This window comes from Podarcis bocagei (assembly GCF_964188305.1).
Source record: "Podarcis bocagei genome assembly, chromosome: 1".
NCBI classification, from domain to species: domain Eukaryota; kingdom Metazoa; phylum Chordata; class Lepidosauria; order Squamata; family Lacertidae; genus Podarcis; species Podarcis bocagei.
This window is the reverse complement of record NC_138125.1, coordinates 1,753,652-1,770,778: the sequence shown is the minus strand read 5'-3', so window position 1 is coordinate 1,770,778 and position 17,127 is coordinate 1,753,652. Positions and strand designations below refer to the sequence as shown.

The window sequence follows — 17,127 nt, the reverse complement described above, 5'->3', positions numbered from 1 at the left end:
CAGCCTCCAATAGCCCCCCCCTCCTCCTCCATGGATTGGGCTAATCCTCTTTTAAAGCCTTCCAAGTTAGTGGCAATTTCTGTCTTCTGCAGCAGTAAGTTCCATACTATGCATAATTTTACAAACTTGGTTCGAGCCTGGTGCTGATGATGCCAAGGTCGCAGGTTCGATCCCTGTGAGGGACAGCTGCATATTCCCCCAGAGTCCCTTTCAACTCTGAAATTCTACGGTTCCCAAACATTTCTCTCCCCACCCCCCACAGACCACTTGAGAAGCACCTGGTGGTCTAGGCGGACTATGTGTGATTCTTCTACCTGTTGTAGCAATTGTCACGTGCCAGCCAGTGCTAGAAGCAAAAACTGCATTTTTACAGACCTGCTGCAGACCCTCTGCATGAAGCTTACACACCACTGGCAGGGTCCATGGACCATAGTCTGGCAACTCCTGCTTTAAAATGCTGGACAGCGCACAAAGCCTTACTAGGCCATAGTCCCACTATTCACTCCATTTCGCAGATGGGAAACCGAGGCCAAGAGCAACTCACCTCATGAGTGCCTGGTTTTCATACTGGTGTCAAGGGAAACTCCGGGTCATCAGAAAAGCATCCCACTTCCCCAGCCCCCTGTGCTGCTGCCTTGTTCCAAACGCCAGACCTTGGATTTGCACAGCTACCTCCTTGCAGAAAGCAGGGCTATATTTAAAAACAAACTAGCAGCCAAGCCTGAGGACTCCAAGTTCAAGCAGATCACACCAGCCTCCCCAAACGACTTTCGCCAAGCAAAAGGGGCACTTACGGAGGGGCCACCTGGAACCTACCTTCAGACGAGGCAAGTGAGCGTCCCGTAGAAGAACCCGCCTGCTCTCCAAGGAACGAAGGGATGAAGCTGCAGGGAAGCCTTTTTGCACTGGGACTGTCTGACTAGCATGGATGGAAGCCAGTGGGAGGGAGGGAGGGAGGGAGAAGACAAGGAGAATTAACAACTTTGAGGGGGAGGAGTCCTGGGAAAAGGCTCTTTTCCTCAGAAGGGTAGCGTTGCCAAGAGAACCCCCAGCAAGCCGCGAGGACTTTGCCCCTCAGAGCCTGGGAAGCAACAGAAAAGGGCCAGTTAGCAGGCAGTTTTTGATAACCTGCCTTCTACCTGGATAACCTGCCTCCCCCTTCTCCAGTCCAAGAATAGCATAAATCATTTGCCAGGACCTCTGGTCAGGGACGTTAACTCCATCATAGCACAACTAGGGACCTTTTTCTATCCAGGCACATAAAAAATGGCAACTGTCAAAAATGGTTATGCCTGGGAATCTTCCCAGGGTTGCCAGAACTGGAGGCGTATGGGGTATTTTGGTGTTTGGTTTTTTGGCTAGAGTGTCAAACGTTATTTGTCCAAAGCTGCTTGGATCACTGAACTGAACAAGGAGTTAGAGAGGCCACAAATCAAGAATGAGGAACCAACTTAAGTCTCATTTGCAACGCACAGTCCTGTCTGATGCCAAGAGACCAAAGCACAGGAGGAGGGTGGGGATTAGAAGCAGCAACTTGGAGGGAGGGAGACAAGAGGGGCCTCTGTCCACAGCGGCTTCGCTTTAGAAGGGCTGCCAAAAGAATCCCCAGCATGGAGCAAAGGCTTTGGCCTCTTCTGAAAACCTTTCCGCCAAGGCCAAAATAGGTGCTTGGATGGGAGCCAGGGGGCAGGATGTGAAGCTCTTTCCTCCAGCAAGGGTCTTTCAACTTCTTCCCAAATGATCTGGAGTTTGGGGGGCAGGGTGAGGGGGTTGAGTTGGCAGATTGTTCAGGGTGGTTAAAAAAGGAGAAAGGGGTTGCAAAGAGCTCCAAAAGGGTCTCTCCAAACTGGGTGAGCAGGAAATGAAAAGGGGCAAATACCATTTTATTCCATTCCATGTAGTGATGCCCATTTGGGGAAACTTCATATATATAAGGATCTGAACTGGAGGTGACACACACACACACACACACACACACACACACACACACACCGGAAGAACAACTTGAGCTCCAGTGCCAGCGATGAAAAAGGCAAATTCCACACAAGGGATGCCTGGGAAAGCACTGAAAATAGAACCGTCAGCAGCTTAATATTCTTGCACAATTCTGTCATGGGACTATGCTTGGAATACAGCATGCAGTGCAAATGTCAACAGAAACAGTTGTTTGGATGGGCAGGGCAGGGCTGGAGCCAAGAAAGGCCTCCCTGTCCATTTGTACACAATAGTCGTTTTTAAAATGCACTGGTTCACATTGTGACATGATAAGTCAAACTATGCGACCGTCCTGCCTGCCCCTTCCAGGAGCTCCCACCCGCTTTGTGGCTCCTCAGTAAACCATGGCTTAGCTCAGGTTGTCATCCAAGCTCAGGTTCGTGGTTCTGCTCTCTCCTCCTCAGTCACAAGCTGCACCCAAGAACAAACCAGGGAAGAGCAAAGTGGCTGCCTTCTCCTCCCAGGGAGCCTGCACCGCCATCCTAAGCCATGAGAGAAGAGGGTCATTATTTCTAAAACCTCAGGATGTTCCTAGTCTCCTCCCTGAATTTCCTACTTTTCAGAGCAGCAGGGAGAAACAAAACCTGGCTTCACCTGCTTTGTGTTAATTCATTGCCTTATGCAAGAATTTTATCCTACAATCAATGGAAACCGAGTGCTTGCTTTTTCTACGCAGCCCACCCACAATATAGATCAATCACATACTTTTTGCCCTGCCCCTGAAAAGCACTTCTTGAGAAACTGGTTCCATTCCAAAAATAAAAGCTCACTGCAGATTGATTTTGTGTTACCCTGCAGTGTGTCCACTTGCAAACCGATGTAGGCAGTCCTACTGGCTCAGTGAAATGGTGGATGGCCATATAGCAGGACTGCCACCCCCTCTTCCTTCCTGGGACATGTGCAAGGAGGGAAAGGCGTGCATAACTTAATCAAGGGGAACATTTCCAAACGCACATCAAGCAGCCACACTCACCCTTGCGGACGGCAGGATCATGCTAGGATCAATCTAGATCGAATGTGGTATGTTGAATGACTCTGGATTGAGGAAAAACTACATTTCTGGACTAGAGTGTAGGTTGCATCTACACTAAACTAGGCTTTTCAACAGCTACTGTGTCCTCTGGTCGTCTGTGGAGAAAAAGTAGTCTTCCAGGCAAAGACATTTTTGAAAAAAGCTAGTAAGAGTTGGTCATTTCCCCTTTTCTTCCTTTCAGGCCACCCATGTGCCACAAGCGATTCAAACAGGTAGGATGGGGCAGACGGGGCTACTAACATTTTCCATGGGCTAGTGACTTTTGTGGACTCGCTTGCAAGACTCAGAAAAAGCAACAATGAGAAGACAATGGTGGAAGAGCAGTGCACGCTCTGCAGAACTGGAGCAGAAAAACACATGCAAACTGCGCTTCTGAGGGTTTAATAATAATTACTGCCGGAGTGTGACTTCTCCCTCGACAAAAGCAGATACCCGCCCGCCGCCCGCCCCTTTGCTGTAAGCTTAGTCTACCAAACACATTTCATTCTCAGTTTTCAAGTTTGGTTTATTCTCCAGTGTTCTCCTCAGGCTACTTCATGCACCTGATGAAGTGGAAGATCCTAAGGTGTGACCACGCTTCCTACCTTTGCACTGTTATAAGAAGCTATTCTCATGGACTTTTCCTCTGGAGACAAGGCCACACAGGCAGGAAAGTGGAAGAGATGGGATTTTAATGATTCCAAGAAGAGCAACCAGGGATCCCCATAAAGGGGAATAAAAACCCATTTCTACAGTAGGCTGCTGCCTACACATGCCCCCCCCCCGCTGCCTTTTGACTTCAAGCCAGGCCTAGAGGTTAATCGCTGGCCTCAGACATGAGTGGGGAGGGAGGAGGAGGAGGGGGATTTATGGACTGGAACTGCAAGAGGGTCTTCTCTTGTTTCTGAGCCACTCTCTTGAGCCAGAACTCTCCATCAGCTGTGGAAGAAGAGGGAAACAGAAACAGAGTAAGGCACAAGGACAGGGATGCACACAATGCTGGCTTCCTGGTCGTGTGATCAAAACTTGCCCCCCTGAGGATTTCCAACATGAGGAGGGCAGGAAAGAGGTATGGGAGGAGGAGAGTCTCCCTTTGACCATGGGGCTGGTCAGTCCACTTGAGGAACAAACCAAGGATCTACTGGGCTTCACTGCAACTTCCTTATTTTAGAACATCTCGGACTCCCTGGCCATCCAATGGTCCAAGTGCTTGCTGAGATGGGTGTCCTGCTACTGATGCATTTGAAGAAATTTGTTGTTACTGTTGGAAGTATCCAGCTAACTCATACTCAAAGCAGACCCATTTAAATTAACAGACCTCAGTTGGTCAGGCCCATTCATTTTAATAGGTCTACTCTGAGCAGCAATAGCACTGGACACAAACCTATGTCTTTAGCCTCCTCTGCCACAGCACTTCCTCTTTGCTTCCCCCCCTTCCATTCCTACTTCTGTACTCAAGGTCCTTAAGGAAAACAACACAACCAAAGGGCAGCACCACAAGGCAGAGACTGAGGAGGCCCAGCAGATCCCTGGGCGGAGTGAGGGAAGTGCTCCTGTGCCTCACAGGACCTGACCTTCCTCTACGCGGCCACTTGTGTTTCCTTCTGCAAATCCCCTGGGGAAGAGCTTGTTGTGTGCAACATGCTGGGAAAGAGGCTTATACTATGTGGATCAACATACAGCTCTCCTGCACCTGAACAGCTCTCCTCTTTTCTTTTCTTTTCTCTTCCCCTCCACCCCACCCTCAGGCGAATTATTGGTCCATCTGTCATTGCTGTTGTTATTTGACTGCTGGCTTTTTGATTATCAATTAAAAACAACAACCCCAACTCAGTAAGCAAAGTAGCCTGCAGAGGTCCATGGCCTGAGCCCAAGGGGCTGCTGGCCTGCTGCCCATCTTTTTTCTCCAGCCCAACCCCAACAACAGCCCTTTGGACCTGGTCTTCATTTAGCCTGTTGTTAAGACACTGCAGAACTTTGAGGGGGCCTGGCTTGCGCATTTACATTTTGGGGTGGGGGCTGCCCCTCCCTAGATGGTGTGCCTGCACCCACCTGCCCACCTTTCCATTCCACAGCACAGTGCATGGCAAGAGCTGCCACAAGGCAGAAGATGCTGGCAGCACTCACCCTCCATGTACAAAGCGCCCGTGATGCTCCTGTGCGACTCAAACTTGACCGAGGGCTTTTGCCCATCAGCAGCAGTGGCAGCCGTTGCTGGTGGTGGTGGCGGCGGCACCTGTGTTCTGCTGTTTTCTGCAGGCTGAGAAGGAGAATAAGTGGCAATGATGGATCGCTCTACCCCACCCTTTAGGACTGCTTGCCCAAGATTTGCCCAAGAGATTTGACTGATGCTAAAATGTCGAGGTGTTGAGAAAGAAAAAGAGATTACAGTGACATAAGAATAAGTTGAAGAAAAAACTAAGAGGACACATGTTTGACAAAATTATTTAGAAGCTGCTGAAATAATCTTGGAAATTGGGATGCAGAAAGGGGAGGTATGGGGGAGTCTGAGAAAAGAGGGTTATGAAAAAAAGGTTATGAAATTATACATGTTCGTTTGTCTTTTTATTTGTTTGTATTGTTTAAAAAAAATGTTGTAAAACCAATAAAAAATTTATTAAAAAAAAAGAGATTTGACTGAGGAACCAAAACACACACTAAACCTAAAGTGTCTGAAATGTCTGCATTTCTAGCCCTCATGGCTAAGGACAACAACATCTTTAAAATACCACCATGGTGTCCTCTGAGAACTTTCCCAAAGGCAGAATCTATGGTCTATGGAAGAGTCACAAAGAGTTGGACACGAATATACGACTAAACAACAACAACAACAACAACAACATGGTCTATGGAAGTTCAAAAATGGGATGGTTGTTATCAGATGGGGTGAATAAATAAGGTACCCTTTTAAAAATAGTCTGTTATGGCCTGGTGAGGGACAGAGTGATGGAAACCTTAATTATGCAGAAGAGAACAGTACCCCCCCATATAATATCCAGTTTGGGGATACATGTTTCACACCTTTTGTCCAATTTGGGCCATGGAAGACTCAAATTCATCCTGAAAAGACATGCAATGGATTGGGGAGGGGAATTCACTCTTTTTTCATTATTACACATTACAAAATATTTCCTATATCTTACATTTTAATAATTAACAAAACAAGCCCACCTCTCTAGTCTCTAGCAAGTTGTTCTACCATGTTGCTTTCTCAAAAAACCCATCTTCTCGATTACCACTGTTCAAATTCCACATACCCAGTTGGTGCCTGCGTAGGAAATGGAGTTTCTTAACCCACCTGAGAGATCTGCCCTGCTCTGACAGCACTTATGCCTTCCTGGTAGAGCTGGGCCTTGTCTGGGAGGCCTCCTCCTCCTCCACTGCAAGGGGGATCCACAACTTCCTGCTGCTCTACCAGCATTGGCATTGGACGCCTGAAAGCCACAGAGTCTAGAGCAAAACCGGAACACACAGCTCAGTCTTTCCTAGAAAATCTCTTGGGTGCCTGCCCCCACAGCTAGATTTAGGCAGTACCTACAGCTAGAAGTATGCTATCCAAACCTCTTAAGGCAAATCTTAGTTGGCTTGGGGTCCGTCTCAGGAGATTTTCTTTCATGGGAATCTAAAGAATGGAGGGGAAGGGAGAAGAGAAGAGAAGGCAGTTTAGAGCCGATTATTCCTTTGAATGAGTTTCTTGCAAGCCAAATGCAACAAAAACCACCCCTGAGTCAAAAGCAAACATGTGAGATGGAACCTGGTTCTGAGCCGCCAACACATCATGTTTCAAAACCACATGTCAGTAACAGGATGGAGGAGAAACTGGACTAGCATCCTTACCTGGTACGACTTCAAAACGAAACTGGTACGACTTCAAAACGAAAATTTGGAATAGATAGCTAGTTGGATATTTGTGCCTTCTCCACCTTACAAGGGTCTGATGCAAAGGAAATGAACTGGAGATGTAGAAGTATCATCCAGTTTCCTCCACTGCAACCCTCCTGCCCCCAGCCCACAATTACAAAATAGGTGTGTCTTTATTGGGTCAGCCCAAGGGGGGATTCTATGAACCTTTTCATTCCACACAAGGATCTCTTCCCTGGTGGATTTGGTTTTGTCTAATGCAGCTTTTAGGAGACTACAGCTGCACTCACTCCTGGCCCCAGAGGACTCTGTTCCCTCCCACTTCTGACCAAACACTTGTAGGATTGCTTGATGGGCCAATAAATGCATACAATTTCTTAATGACACGTCACAGACACACCAAGGTGTCCTGTTGCTGTTTCTATTATGATTATCACATTTACTTGTCACATCCTACTAAGGTGTCTCAAAGGGGCTTACAACCACAAAAGCACATATAATAATAAAAAAGTTAACACACACATAAAATAGCACATTGCTTGACTAAAAGCTCTCTTCATGCAAAGAACCCACAAAAGTCAGGCTGGGTACTAGAGGCAGGGTGAACTGAGGAGCCATCATAGGCTTATAATCTTATCTCCCAGAGACTTGTGGATTGTGCTCGTGGGTTCTCCTATTCTATATGACTCTATAACAGCAACAAAATGTCTAAAAAGTTGTTGCATGTGGAAACTAAAGGCATTTTCTCCCTTTCCACAAGAACACTGTGGAGTCACTGATGCACATGGTAAAACCTGCATCCCTGCTGAGCACCACACTGCCCCAGAAGCACTGCCTGGATTATGGCATGAGCTGAAGGAGCAATAGACGGTTGCTCTAGCGAACACAGGGAAGGAAGCCTGCACACCTCTGTCACAGCTTCTTATGAAAGGCCACATCCCCAGGACTCCAGCCAAAGAATCCCACAAAGGGTCTTGGCAGGTCCGGCAGGCAGATGGTCCCAAGGCCACTGAGGCACTGCAGTGGGGAGGCAGGGGTCCTCTCCCTGGCAGAAGATCGGGAGCCCCACAGGTCTTCAGGGCAAGGCAGGCAGGTAAAAGCTGAAGGGCAAGTCAGAAGTGCTTGCCTCCCCTACCCCACCTTATCCGTGTGTCAAGGATGCCGTAATGTGAAAAGCAACAGTGCTTGAACACAATACAGTAGTACCTCAAGTTAAGAACTTAATTCGTTCTGGAGGTCCATTCTTAACCTGAAATTGTTCTTAACCTGAGGTACCACTTTAGCTAATGGGGCCTCCCGCTGCATGATTTCTATTTTCATCCTGAAGTAAAGTTCTTAACCCGAGGTACTATTTCTGGGTTAGCAAAGTCTGTAACCTGAAGTGTCTGTAACCCGAGGTACCACAGTAGGAGTTTTGAACATGAGACCATCAGGCCAAAGGCACACCGTAGCTGACTCCCTATAATGATAACATAGGGACCCACGCAACCAACTCCCTCCCAGTTACTGCTTACCTTTGCACTGGGTGCCTTCTGCACAGTGAAGAGGGACTCCAGCTCCTCCTTCCTGGCTGCCACTTCCCCCCTCCTGTTCACTAGATGCAGGAGGCTCTTGCAGCGAGGCAGTGGGGGCGCAACAGGAGCCAGCTGCGAGTGACAGGATGAGAAGCTCTTCTCCCCCAGGAGGCTTCCCTTGGGGTCCCTTTCTTTACTCACAAGGAGGCTTCCCTTGGGATCCTTTTCTTTACCTGCAAGGATACTTTAGGGCAAAAACAGCAGCACACGATGAGTACAGAATGGGGACCATACTCTGCCCACCCGGCTGTTGCAGTTTCTGCCTCTCAAGCAGAATTTGGAGTAACTTGGCCAAGCCCTGGAGGACGAAGCTGGTGGAGCTTCCAGGCTCATGGGCTTCTTGAGGGTTCTCTTTGCTCTTAGGGGTCAGGATACCAAAGCCAGCGGACCAAGATACAGGCCTGGCTGTTTCAGAGGCATGAGTCCTTGTTAGGGAAATGGTGGTTTAGGAGCTGACCTCGGCATATTGGCAGGTTCCTTTGGCTTCTTCCTTAGATGAAGGAGGTAGGGCTGACCACCTGTAGGAACTTTATTCGATTTTTTTCTTTTCTGTGAAATGAGGTAATTCCAGTGGGCGGGAGGGGAGGAAAGCCACATACACTCTCCCACTGCTCCTACTACCTCTGCCCTTCCCACCCGCTCCAAAAAGGCAGGTCCATCCACTGGCACCTGGCACTCACACAAACACCCTGGAACAGGCAGGCTATTTGCTCCAAACCCAACGTCACTGAGTATCTGCTGCCACAGAATTCAGCCTGATGGAATCTCCGCCCCCCCCCCCCCGGCTGTAGACTTGGAACAGCTTGGAAGTGGGACACCCAGACCTTCCCCTGCCTTTATCAGCAGCCAACAAAAACGTAGCAGGCAGAGTGCTCCCTCAGCACTTTCCCCCAATGCCAGCAAAAGCTTCACAGTTACATTTCAGGCTACCATTAAAGGCACAGGAGCCAGACCAGCACACCAAGAAAAGGAAAGAGGCAGCGGCTTCTGAGCTAGAAAGCAGGAGCAAGATCTAGGCAGTGCAAAAAGCTCAACTTACCATCTCCTTCTTCTCCACAACCATGAGGGTGCTTTCTGAAGCAAGGTCTTTCACCCGCACTCTAATAAAAGAGAAGCCCCACAGTTAACTTCTTGCAAACTCTCGTCTCTAGTAAGGCAACTTCCTACACCCAGCCCTTCAGCTGCCATTGTTGCGGCTATTGGAAGGAGAGAGGAAGGTAGGCAGGTAGGTAGGGAAGGGAAGGAGGACTCTCCAGCAGAGAACTCCCCTCTCAGCCAGCCACTGAAACCCTCGGTCAAGCACCCCCCTGCCATAATGTCTTGTTATTATTATTATACCCAGCTGAAATTCCCCACTCCCCACAGAGTACGTGGCATTCAGTTTTAATTTTGGATTTTAGTTAGTGTGAGCTGCTTTTAGGGGGCCTGACTAGACTGGCTGAAAAGGAGAATAAAGATGTAAGAAATAAATAAGTGAGCAGGATCATTTCCTACAGGTGTTACAGGGTAAGGTCCTCAGGCTCCGTATTTAGGAACTGCCCAGGGAGTCAGCTTCACTGCGCCTGGTCTACAGGCCATCGGGGAAGTTCATGCCACTGAAGCTTCCAGCGGCCTCCAGCAGAAGGGGAAACCCTTAAGATGCACATGGGACAATGTGGACCCGCATCCTGCTACCTACCCTCTTGTGGCCGGCTTCTCAGGTAGCAGAAGCCTGTGGCGCCTGTCTGGGACCCATGTGACCACCAAGCTTCCACAGGGGGGCAGGTGTGTGCACAGCCCGTGCACAGCCGACTCATTGAAGTCCGTCACCTGCATCTATCATATACATGTGGGAAAATGAGATGCTCTATTTAGCCAAATGCCCCCAAAGAGCTTATACAGTGGTACCTCGCAAGACGAATGCCTCGCAAGACGGAAAACTCGCAAAACGAAAGAGCTGCTTCGCAAGACGATTTTCCCTATGGGCTTGCTTCGCAAGACGGAAACGTCTTGCAAGTTTGTTTCCTTTTTCTTAACACTGTTAATACAGTTGCGACTTGACTTCGAGGAGCAACTCATAGCATGCGGTGTGGTAGACTTTTTTGAGGTTTTTGAAGACTTTGGTGATTTTTGAAGCTTTTCCAAAACTTTTCCGACACTGTGCTTCGCAAGACGAAAAAAACCGCAAGACGACAAAACTCGCGGAACGAATTAATTTCGTCTTGCGAGGCACCACTGTACAAGGTCACTAGGGAAACACAACTAAGATTTCCCAAGAAGTGGTTTCTGCAGCTGCTTCTGTCAATGTTTGCAATATTTCATGGGTGGAGTGCCACGGCTGGCCATTAAATAATCTTTGTAATGTAGCTAGCAAGAAGGAACACACAGCTCTTGCCTGCTTAGGAACACAGGAAGCTGATTTACCCCAAGTCATGCCTTTGGGGCCCAGCCAGCTCAGCGTCAGGAGCTCTCCAAGGTTTCAGGCAATGCTGTAAGTAAACAGCATGTGTGAGATAAAAAGAAAGATGTATAACATAAAGACTGTTTTAGGAGTTTAGGGAAGGCTATGAGCTCTCCCATTATGCATATCCAAGCATTATTTGCGCAGGAGGTATACAGTGGTACCTCGGGTTAAGTACTTAATTCGTTCTGGAGGTCTGTTCTTAACCTGAAGCTGTTCTTAACCTGAAGCACCACTTTAGCTAATGGGGCCTCCTGCTGGCGCCGCGCCGCCAGAGCACAATTTCTCTTCTCATCCTGAAGCAAAGTTCTTAACCTAAGGCACTATTTCTGGGTTAGCGGAGTCTGGAACCTGAAGCGTATGTAACCCAAGGTACCACTGTATAACAAAAGTTGGGCAACTGCAAGTTAAAGGAAATTAATGAATTTAACTAGCAATTGTGGTGAGTTTCCAGCATCAGCTGGGGGTTGGGCTAGATGGAATTCAAGGTCCCTTTCTAATCCTAAGGCTCTAATTGTTTACAAAGAAATCCCATCGAGCAACTGCAGTAATCAATGTTGTTAAGTGGGCAATCACAGTAATAAAAATATACAGGAAGTTGAAAAGCAGGAGGTAGGAGCACTCAGGCTACAAAGGGAAAGGAATCGATTAAAGTGCCAACTGTATCCAAAGTTAGGAGGAAATTACCAATTAAAGGGCTGGTAGGCAATGCTTCAGCTATTATGCTGTGTGAAGTGTGTTGTGGAGCCACTGTTTAGATTTTGCTTCTGGAAGCAGCCAGAGAGAGAGAGGGAGGGAGAGAGTGCAGCGTGAAGCAGCCTCTTCCTGGAAGTGCTTATTGCTGCTGAGCCAGCAGGACCCTGGCCATGTGTAAGTTGCCCCTCCTGACCTACTGTCTCTCTCCAACCTCCCAACCCACAGCCGGCTTCCCAGCAATCCAGAGAACTCACTTTCTCAGCTTGCCTCAAGCAGGTGAAACTTATCGGTGAGGAGTGGGAAGCACGAGTTTCCATCCTGGAGTTCAGTCCTGGGAAGGGATACCTTTCGGAACTGGAAAAACCACATGGGCAAAAGCATGAATTGACACAGGGCACAACCCACCAGTAAGCTCAACTGTGCAAGCCTCGTTTAAACTTATGGGGTTTCCACAATGATACCGCAACGTATCTGCTCAGCTCCAGTTTGTTTCAATGGGGGTTGTGCTGGCAAGTGTCATGGTAGGTTATATTTCCTGCTATAGATACCTCCTCTGTCTGTTGGGGGGGGTGTGGCTGTCATGAGGATTTTTTTGCCAAGGGCACCAAAATGGATCTAATTCATGGGAGCAGCAAAAGAATGCATTAAACATCAGACACCCAAAGCCTGTGATTCCAGAAGCACATATTTATGGGAAATCTCGGTGTGCTAACCTGATTCGTGAAATTGGGGGCATCAAAGCATTGTTCAGGGTGGCATTCGAGTAACTTCTAGAATCTTTGATGCTTGAGATAGTTTTCGAGATGGAAAGTAAACTTTCAGCACATCTTATCTGATTTCTTTGAGAATAGTTGAGGGGAAGGTCCACAATCTTTAGTGTCGGCAGTTCATCTGAAACATGGAAAAACCAAAGAGAAGAGCCCTCCAGCTACAGAAGGAAAGGCAGAAAGGAATGAATGGCGACACTTCCAGCTTACTGCTGGCAACAGCTATAGGGTCAAACTTGGCTAGTATGGTTTGGCATCCAATCGCTACCAGAAGCATATACATTTAATAACTAATCATCATCACCTTGGGCCTTTTAAACGGTGAGGAGGTTGCTGTTTAAATTGTTATTATTTGTTATTACGTTACATCTTTTATGTTTTTATACTGTAAACCTGTGATCTCCGGATGAAGGGCGATATAGAAGAAGAAGAAGAGGAGGAGGAGGAGGAGTTTGGATTTGATATCCCGTTATCACTACCCGATATCACTCCCCTTCAGGAGTCTCAAAGCGGCTAACATTCTCCTCTCCCTTCCTCCCCCACAACAAACACTCTGTGGGGTGAGTGGGGCTGAGAGACGTCAGAGAAGTGTGACTGGCCCAAGGTCACCCAGCAGCTGCAGGTGGAGGAGCAGAGACGCGAACCCGCTTCACCAGATTGCGAATCTACCACTCTTAACCACTACACCACACCACAATAGATAAATGTAATCAATAAATTTAGCGTATTGTGCAGGGTGAGAGTTTCTCTGGCTTACCTTCAGGTTCGGGGGAATCTCCCTCCGGAGAGTCAAGGCTTCTCAACATGATCCGGGGCTGCCCTTTCACGATCCTCTGGACTGCCTCCCAGCAAGGAGGGTGTTGGCAGGCAATCATATCACAAATGGTTTCATCCCACTGACTGGCATCGATGGTCGCCATCCTGGCTTTCTAGAGCAGCCTGAAAACAAGGGGAAACAGTGAGCAAATTTTTCAGAAGGGACAGATTGCTGGCCAGTAACTGTCCTGCTGCTGGTTAGAACCCCACTAGGGTGGAATTTGCGCACATATAAAAAACGCTGTGGAAATGCTTTTTTAAAAAAAATGTTTTGAAAAAATACAATGAATTTTGCATAGCTCACTGTTACCATCTAGTGCCACATTTGTATATTGCATTTTAAAATATATTTACAGTGTATAGCTAAGTCTTGGGTCTTTAGTATTCCAGATGCAATTCAATGTGCTAGTTAGGCGCCTGAGTGCTGCCTAAGCCTGAGAGAGAACCTCCCCTTCATTCAGATGGAGAGAACTTTCCTGGTCCAAATCATATGAGCAGAAATCAAGGCAACCAGGGCATGTCAAAAGGTGTTCAAGCCATTCGTTTCCCATCCAATAGCCTGCTTATTTCCTGAAGAAAAAATGGCAAAACCTTCCTCTGGTTACTTGCCCTTAGCCTTTGCAAAGGGGAAAGCTGGCAAACTAATTTATTAATCAAATTTATATACCACCCTTCATCCGAGGATCACACGGCGCTTTACAAAATAAATACACACCTGCATGCATAAAAACTCCCTCCCCCTCTTTTAAGACACCTTAAACTGGGTTCTTACTTTGGAGCAGCCATTTTGACGGCATACAGTATATGCAAAAATATATATCGTATTTAGAAGTATGGAAGAACATTCATCTATAAAAGTTCTCTTTAGTCCAAAGGGACACAATCCAGAGATGCTGGCTGACTCCCTCATCTGCTGCTGGTGAAATCCTGACCTGGCAGACACAACATTTAAAAAGAGACAAAGTGGGTGCAAGAGAGTCGTTGTTGTGCTTTTTAAACCAAGAGATGCCCAGGGCTGGAAGACCTTCCTCACTGATCACAACAGCCACGGATGGGAGGGGAAGCGGCCTGGTTCCCGGTGGCCTGGGGTTGGTGGCTTTCCCTCCATCTTTCTCTGCTGGCCTAACTTAGCTTGCAGAGTTGTTGACCGGATAAAACAGGTGGCATGTGTAGGGGAAGAGCCAATCCCATATGCATCTACTCGGAAGTAAGTCCGCTATCAGGACAATTGTTATTTCAAGGCTGGCTTTATTCTTTTACCGGTCATCTTAAGTGGTTTGTTTTTGTTACTCTGTGTTTTGAAATACGCTGTCAGCCATCTTGAGTCCCAATCTGGGAGAATGGCAGGATGTCTATAGGCGTTAAATAAATAAATCCAATGGAATTCAGCAGGGCGTACTTGCAGGTAAGTTAGTGTAGAAATGTGAAAGGTTTATTTAAATATATTGACGTTTGGAAGGAGTTTATACAGAATATAAGGTAAAGGGACTCCTGACCATTAGGTCCAATCGTGACCAACTCTGGGGTTGTGGCGCTCATCTCACTTTACTGGCCGAGGGAGCTGGTGTACAGCTTCGGGTCATGTGGCCAGCATGACTAAGCCGCTTCTCGTGAATCAGAGCAGCGCACGGAAACGCCGTTTACCTTCCCGCCAGAGTGGGACCTATTTATCTACTTGCACTTTGACGTGCTTTTGAACTGCTAGGTTGGCAGGAGCAGGGACTGAGCAACGGGAGCTCACCCCGTCGCGGGGATTCAAACTGCCAACCTTCAGATCGGCAAGTCCTAGGCTCTGTGGTTTAACCCACAGCGCCACCCACGTCCCTTATACAGAATATAGTAGGTTTCTAATGATCACATAGGACAATAATATTTATATATACAAATATAATAATGTATGGCACTGTAACTGATTATACTCATTGCGTATCTTTCTTGTGCTTTTTTGCAGTTTTCTTTCATCACTTTTTAAAAAAAGTTAGTTTAGAACTGCAATGTTTATTGCACGTTTTAAAATACACACACAAACACAAACTTTTAGTTACAGGTATTAGGAGCTGGTAGTTCAAACCTTTGGCTACGCCAATACTTGCTGCTCCTCAACTTGTATTTAATTTTTTATTGTGTGCATGTGATGGGAATGGTGCCAGAATCATTTTCAGACCAGGGGGCTCTGGGTTCAAATCGCCCACTCAGAAACGAAGCTTTTGGCTGCTCACCCACGGTGTCTCTACCTAAGGCAACCTTGCAGGGCTGTTGTGAGGGGGGAGGCAAAGGAGACCCTATGGGGCTGCCCTTGAGACTGACCCAGAAACTCCAGTGGGTGCAGAATGCTGCGGCGAGACTCCTTACGGGGTCCTTGCCGCAGGATCACATTCACCCAGTGCTACACCAGCTGCACTGGCTCCGGTGGAGTACAGGATCAGGTTTAAGGTGCTGGTTTTAACCTTCAAAGCCCTATGCGGCCTAGGACCCTCGTACCTACGGGACCGCCTCTCCTAGTATGCCCCACAGAGAAACCTACGGTCTGCAAATACAGTGGTGCCCCGCAAGACGGAAAACCCGCTAGACGAAAGGGTTTTCCGTTTTTGAGCTGCTTCGCAAGACGATTTTCCCTATGGGCTTGCTTTGCAAGACGAAAATGTCTTGCGAGTGTTCCGATTTTTTCCCGCTCCCCCCTCTTTTTCTAAGCCGCTAATCCGCTAATAGCCTTTTAGCCGCTAATCCGCTAAGCCTTTAATAGCCGCTAAGCCTTTAATAGCTGCTAAGCCTTTAATAGCCGCTAAACCACTTATAGCGCTAATCCGCTAATAGGGTTGCTTCGCAAGACAAAAAAACCGCTAGACGAAGAGACTCGTGGAATGGATTAATTTCGTCTTGCGAGGCACCACTGTAAAAACATCCTGAAGGTCCCAGGCCTCAGAGAGGTTAGGCTGGCCTCAACCAGAGCCAGGGCCTTTTCAGTACTGGCCCCGACTTGGTGGAACACTCTGTCCCAAGAGACCAGGGCCCTGCGGGACTTGACATCTTTCTGCAGGGCCTGCAAGACAGAGCTGTTCCACCTGCCCTTTGGCCAGGGCACAGCCTGACCCCCTCCTCTGGCAACCTGCACAGAATTTTGCTTAATGGTTGCCATCAATTTGATTTTAATTAATTTTATAATGAATGTTTTTAGAATGCTGGATTATTTTGATTGTTGTTAGCCGCCCTGAGCCCAGCTTCGGCTGGGGAGGGCGGGATATAAATAACAATTTTTTATTATTATTATTATTATTATTATTATTATTATTATTATTATTAATAGTTGTTTATTGTGAAATAATAATTTATTTAATCTGGGCGGTTTTTAACAGAACCTCAAGAACAGAATCAAACTCCAAACATTACAAACTCCCCTCGCTCGGGGGTCGCATCATCTTGATTTCCCCCCTTTCCCCCCCCCCCCCCTTATGCTGCCAAGCGGCTCCAGATGGCAGGAGGTAAAGAGGACCCGAATTGAATGGAAGGAGATTTAGGAAAACAGAGTTTGAGAAAGAGAAGAACAAAGTCTCAGAGCCAACCAGCGAGGTGTTTGTGTGTGTGTGGGGGGGGAGCGCTCTGTGCATGCTCAGGGGCTCCTTCGCCCCCTCCGTCCTTTTCTGTGAGGAAAAGGTCCCGGGGCTCCCCTCCCCCCGCCCTCGCCCCCTTTTCCCGCCCTTTTCTCCCGCCTTTTCTCCCCCACCTGCGCTAAGCCGGGCCGCTCTCTGGTTGCTAAGCAACGTCAAGCGCCCTCCCTCTCCCCTCTTCCCAGAGTGCACCGCGCGGGACAGAGAGGCGCGGAGGACTTCTTAGCAAATCCGACGAGCGGCGCACGCTTGGCGGCCCCCAACTTCCGGCTCCCCTTCGTCCCGCCGCCATATGCGGGACCAGGGCCGCGGAGGCCGTAGTTCTCGGTCTCGCCAGGCTTCCGACGCAAAGCGTGTCGAG

At 48.0% G+C, this 17,127-nt stretch overlaps 2 protein-coding genes across 4 annotated transcripts in view; both read right to left on the bottom strand.

Moving 5' to 3' along the window:
- Positions 1–3,822, bottom strand: part of RGS3 (regulator of G protein signaling 3) — a 76,881-nt gene extending 73,059 nt beyond the window's left edge. For 2 of the 3 annotated variants that reach the window (XM_081195587.1, XM_081195588.1), the window contains exons 1-2: positions 3,613–3,822; positions 817–919 (exon numbers count right to left, since the gene is read on the bottom strand). In XM_081195587.1, the coding sequence (XP_081051713.1) occupies positions 817–919; positions 3,613–3,642 (133 nt within the window). In that variant the 5' untranslated portion in view covers positions 3,643–3,822. Of the gene's footprint in view, positions 1–816; positions 3,124–3,612 lie in introns of all 3 variants that reach the window. The other variant, XM_081195589.1, reaches the window with a different exon arrangement.
- Positions 3,823–9,472: 5,650 nt separating this feature from the next.
- LOC308583761 (uncharacterized protein C9orf43 homolog) lies at positions 9,473–16,915 on the bottom strand (the record flags this gene model as incomplete). The annotated part of the gene is made up of 7 exons (XM_081188002.1): positions 16,883–16,915; positions 15,233–15,443; positions 13,103–13,284; positions 12,292–12,469; positions 11,833–11,932; positions 10,121–10,257; positions 9,473–9,542 (listed from the first exon to the last, which is right to left on the bottom strand). Exons 3-7 carry the CDS (start codon positions 13,263–13,265, stop codon positions 9,473–9,475), a joined length of 648 nt encoding a protein of 215 aa, XP_081044128.1. The 5' UTR covers positions 13,266–13,284; positions 15,233–15,443; positions 16,883–16,915.
- Between the last annotated feature and the right edge of the window lie 212 nt (positions 16,916–17,127).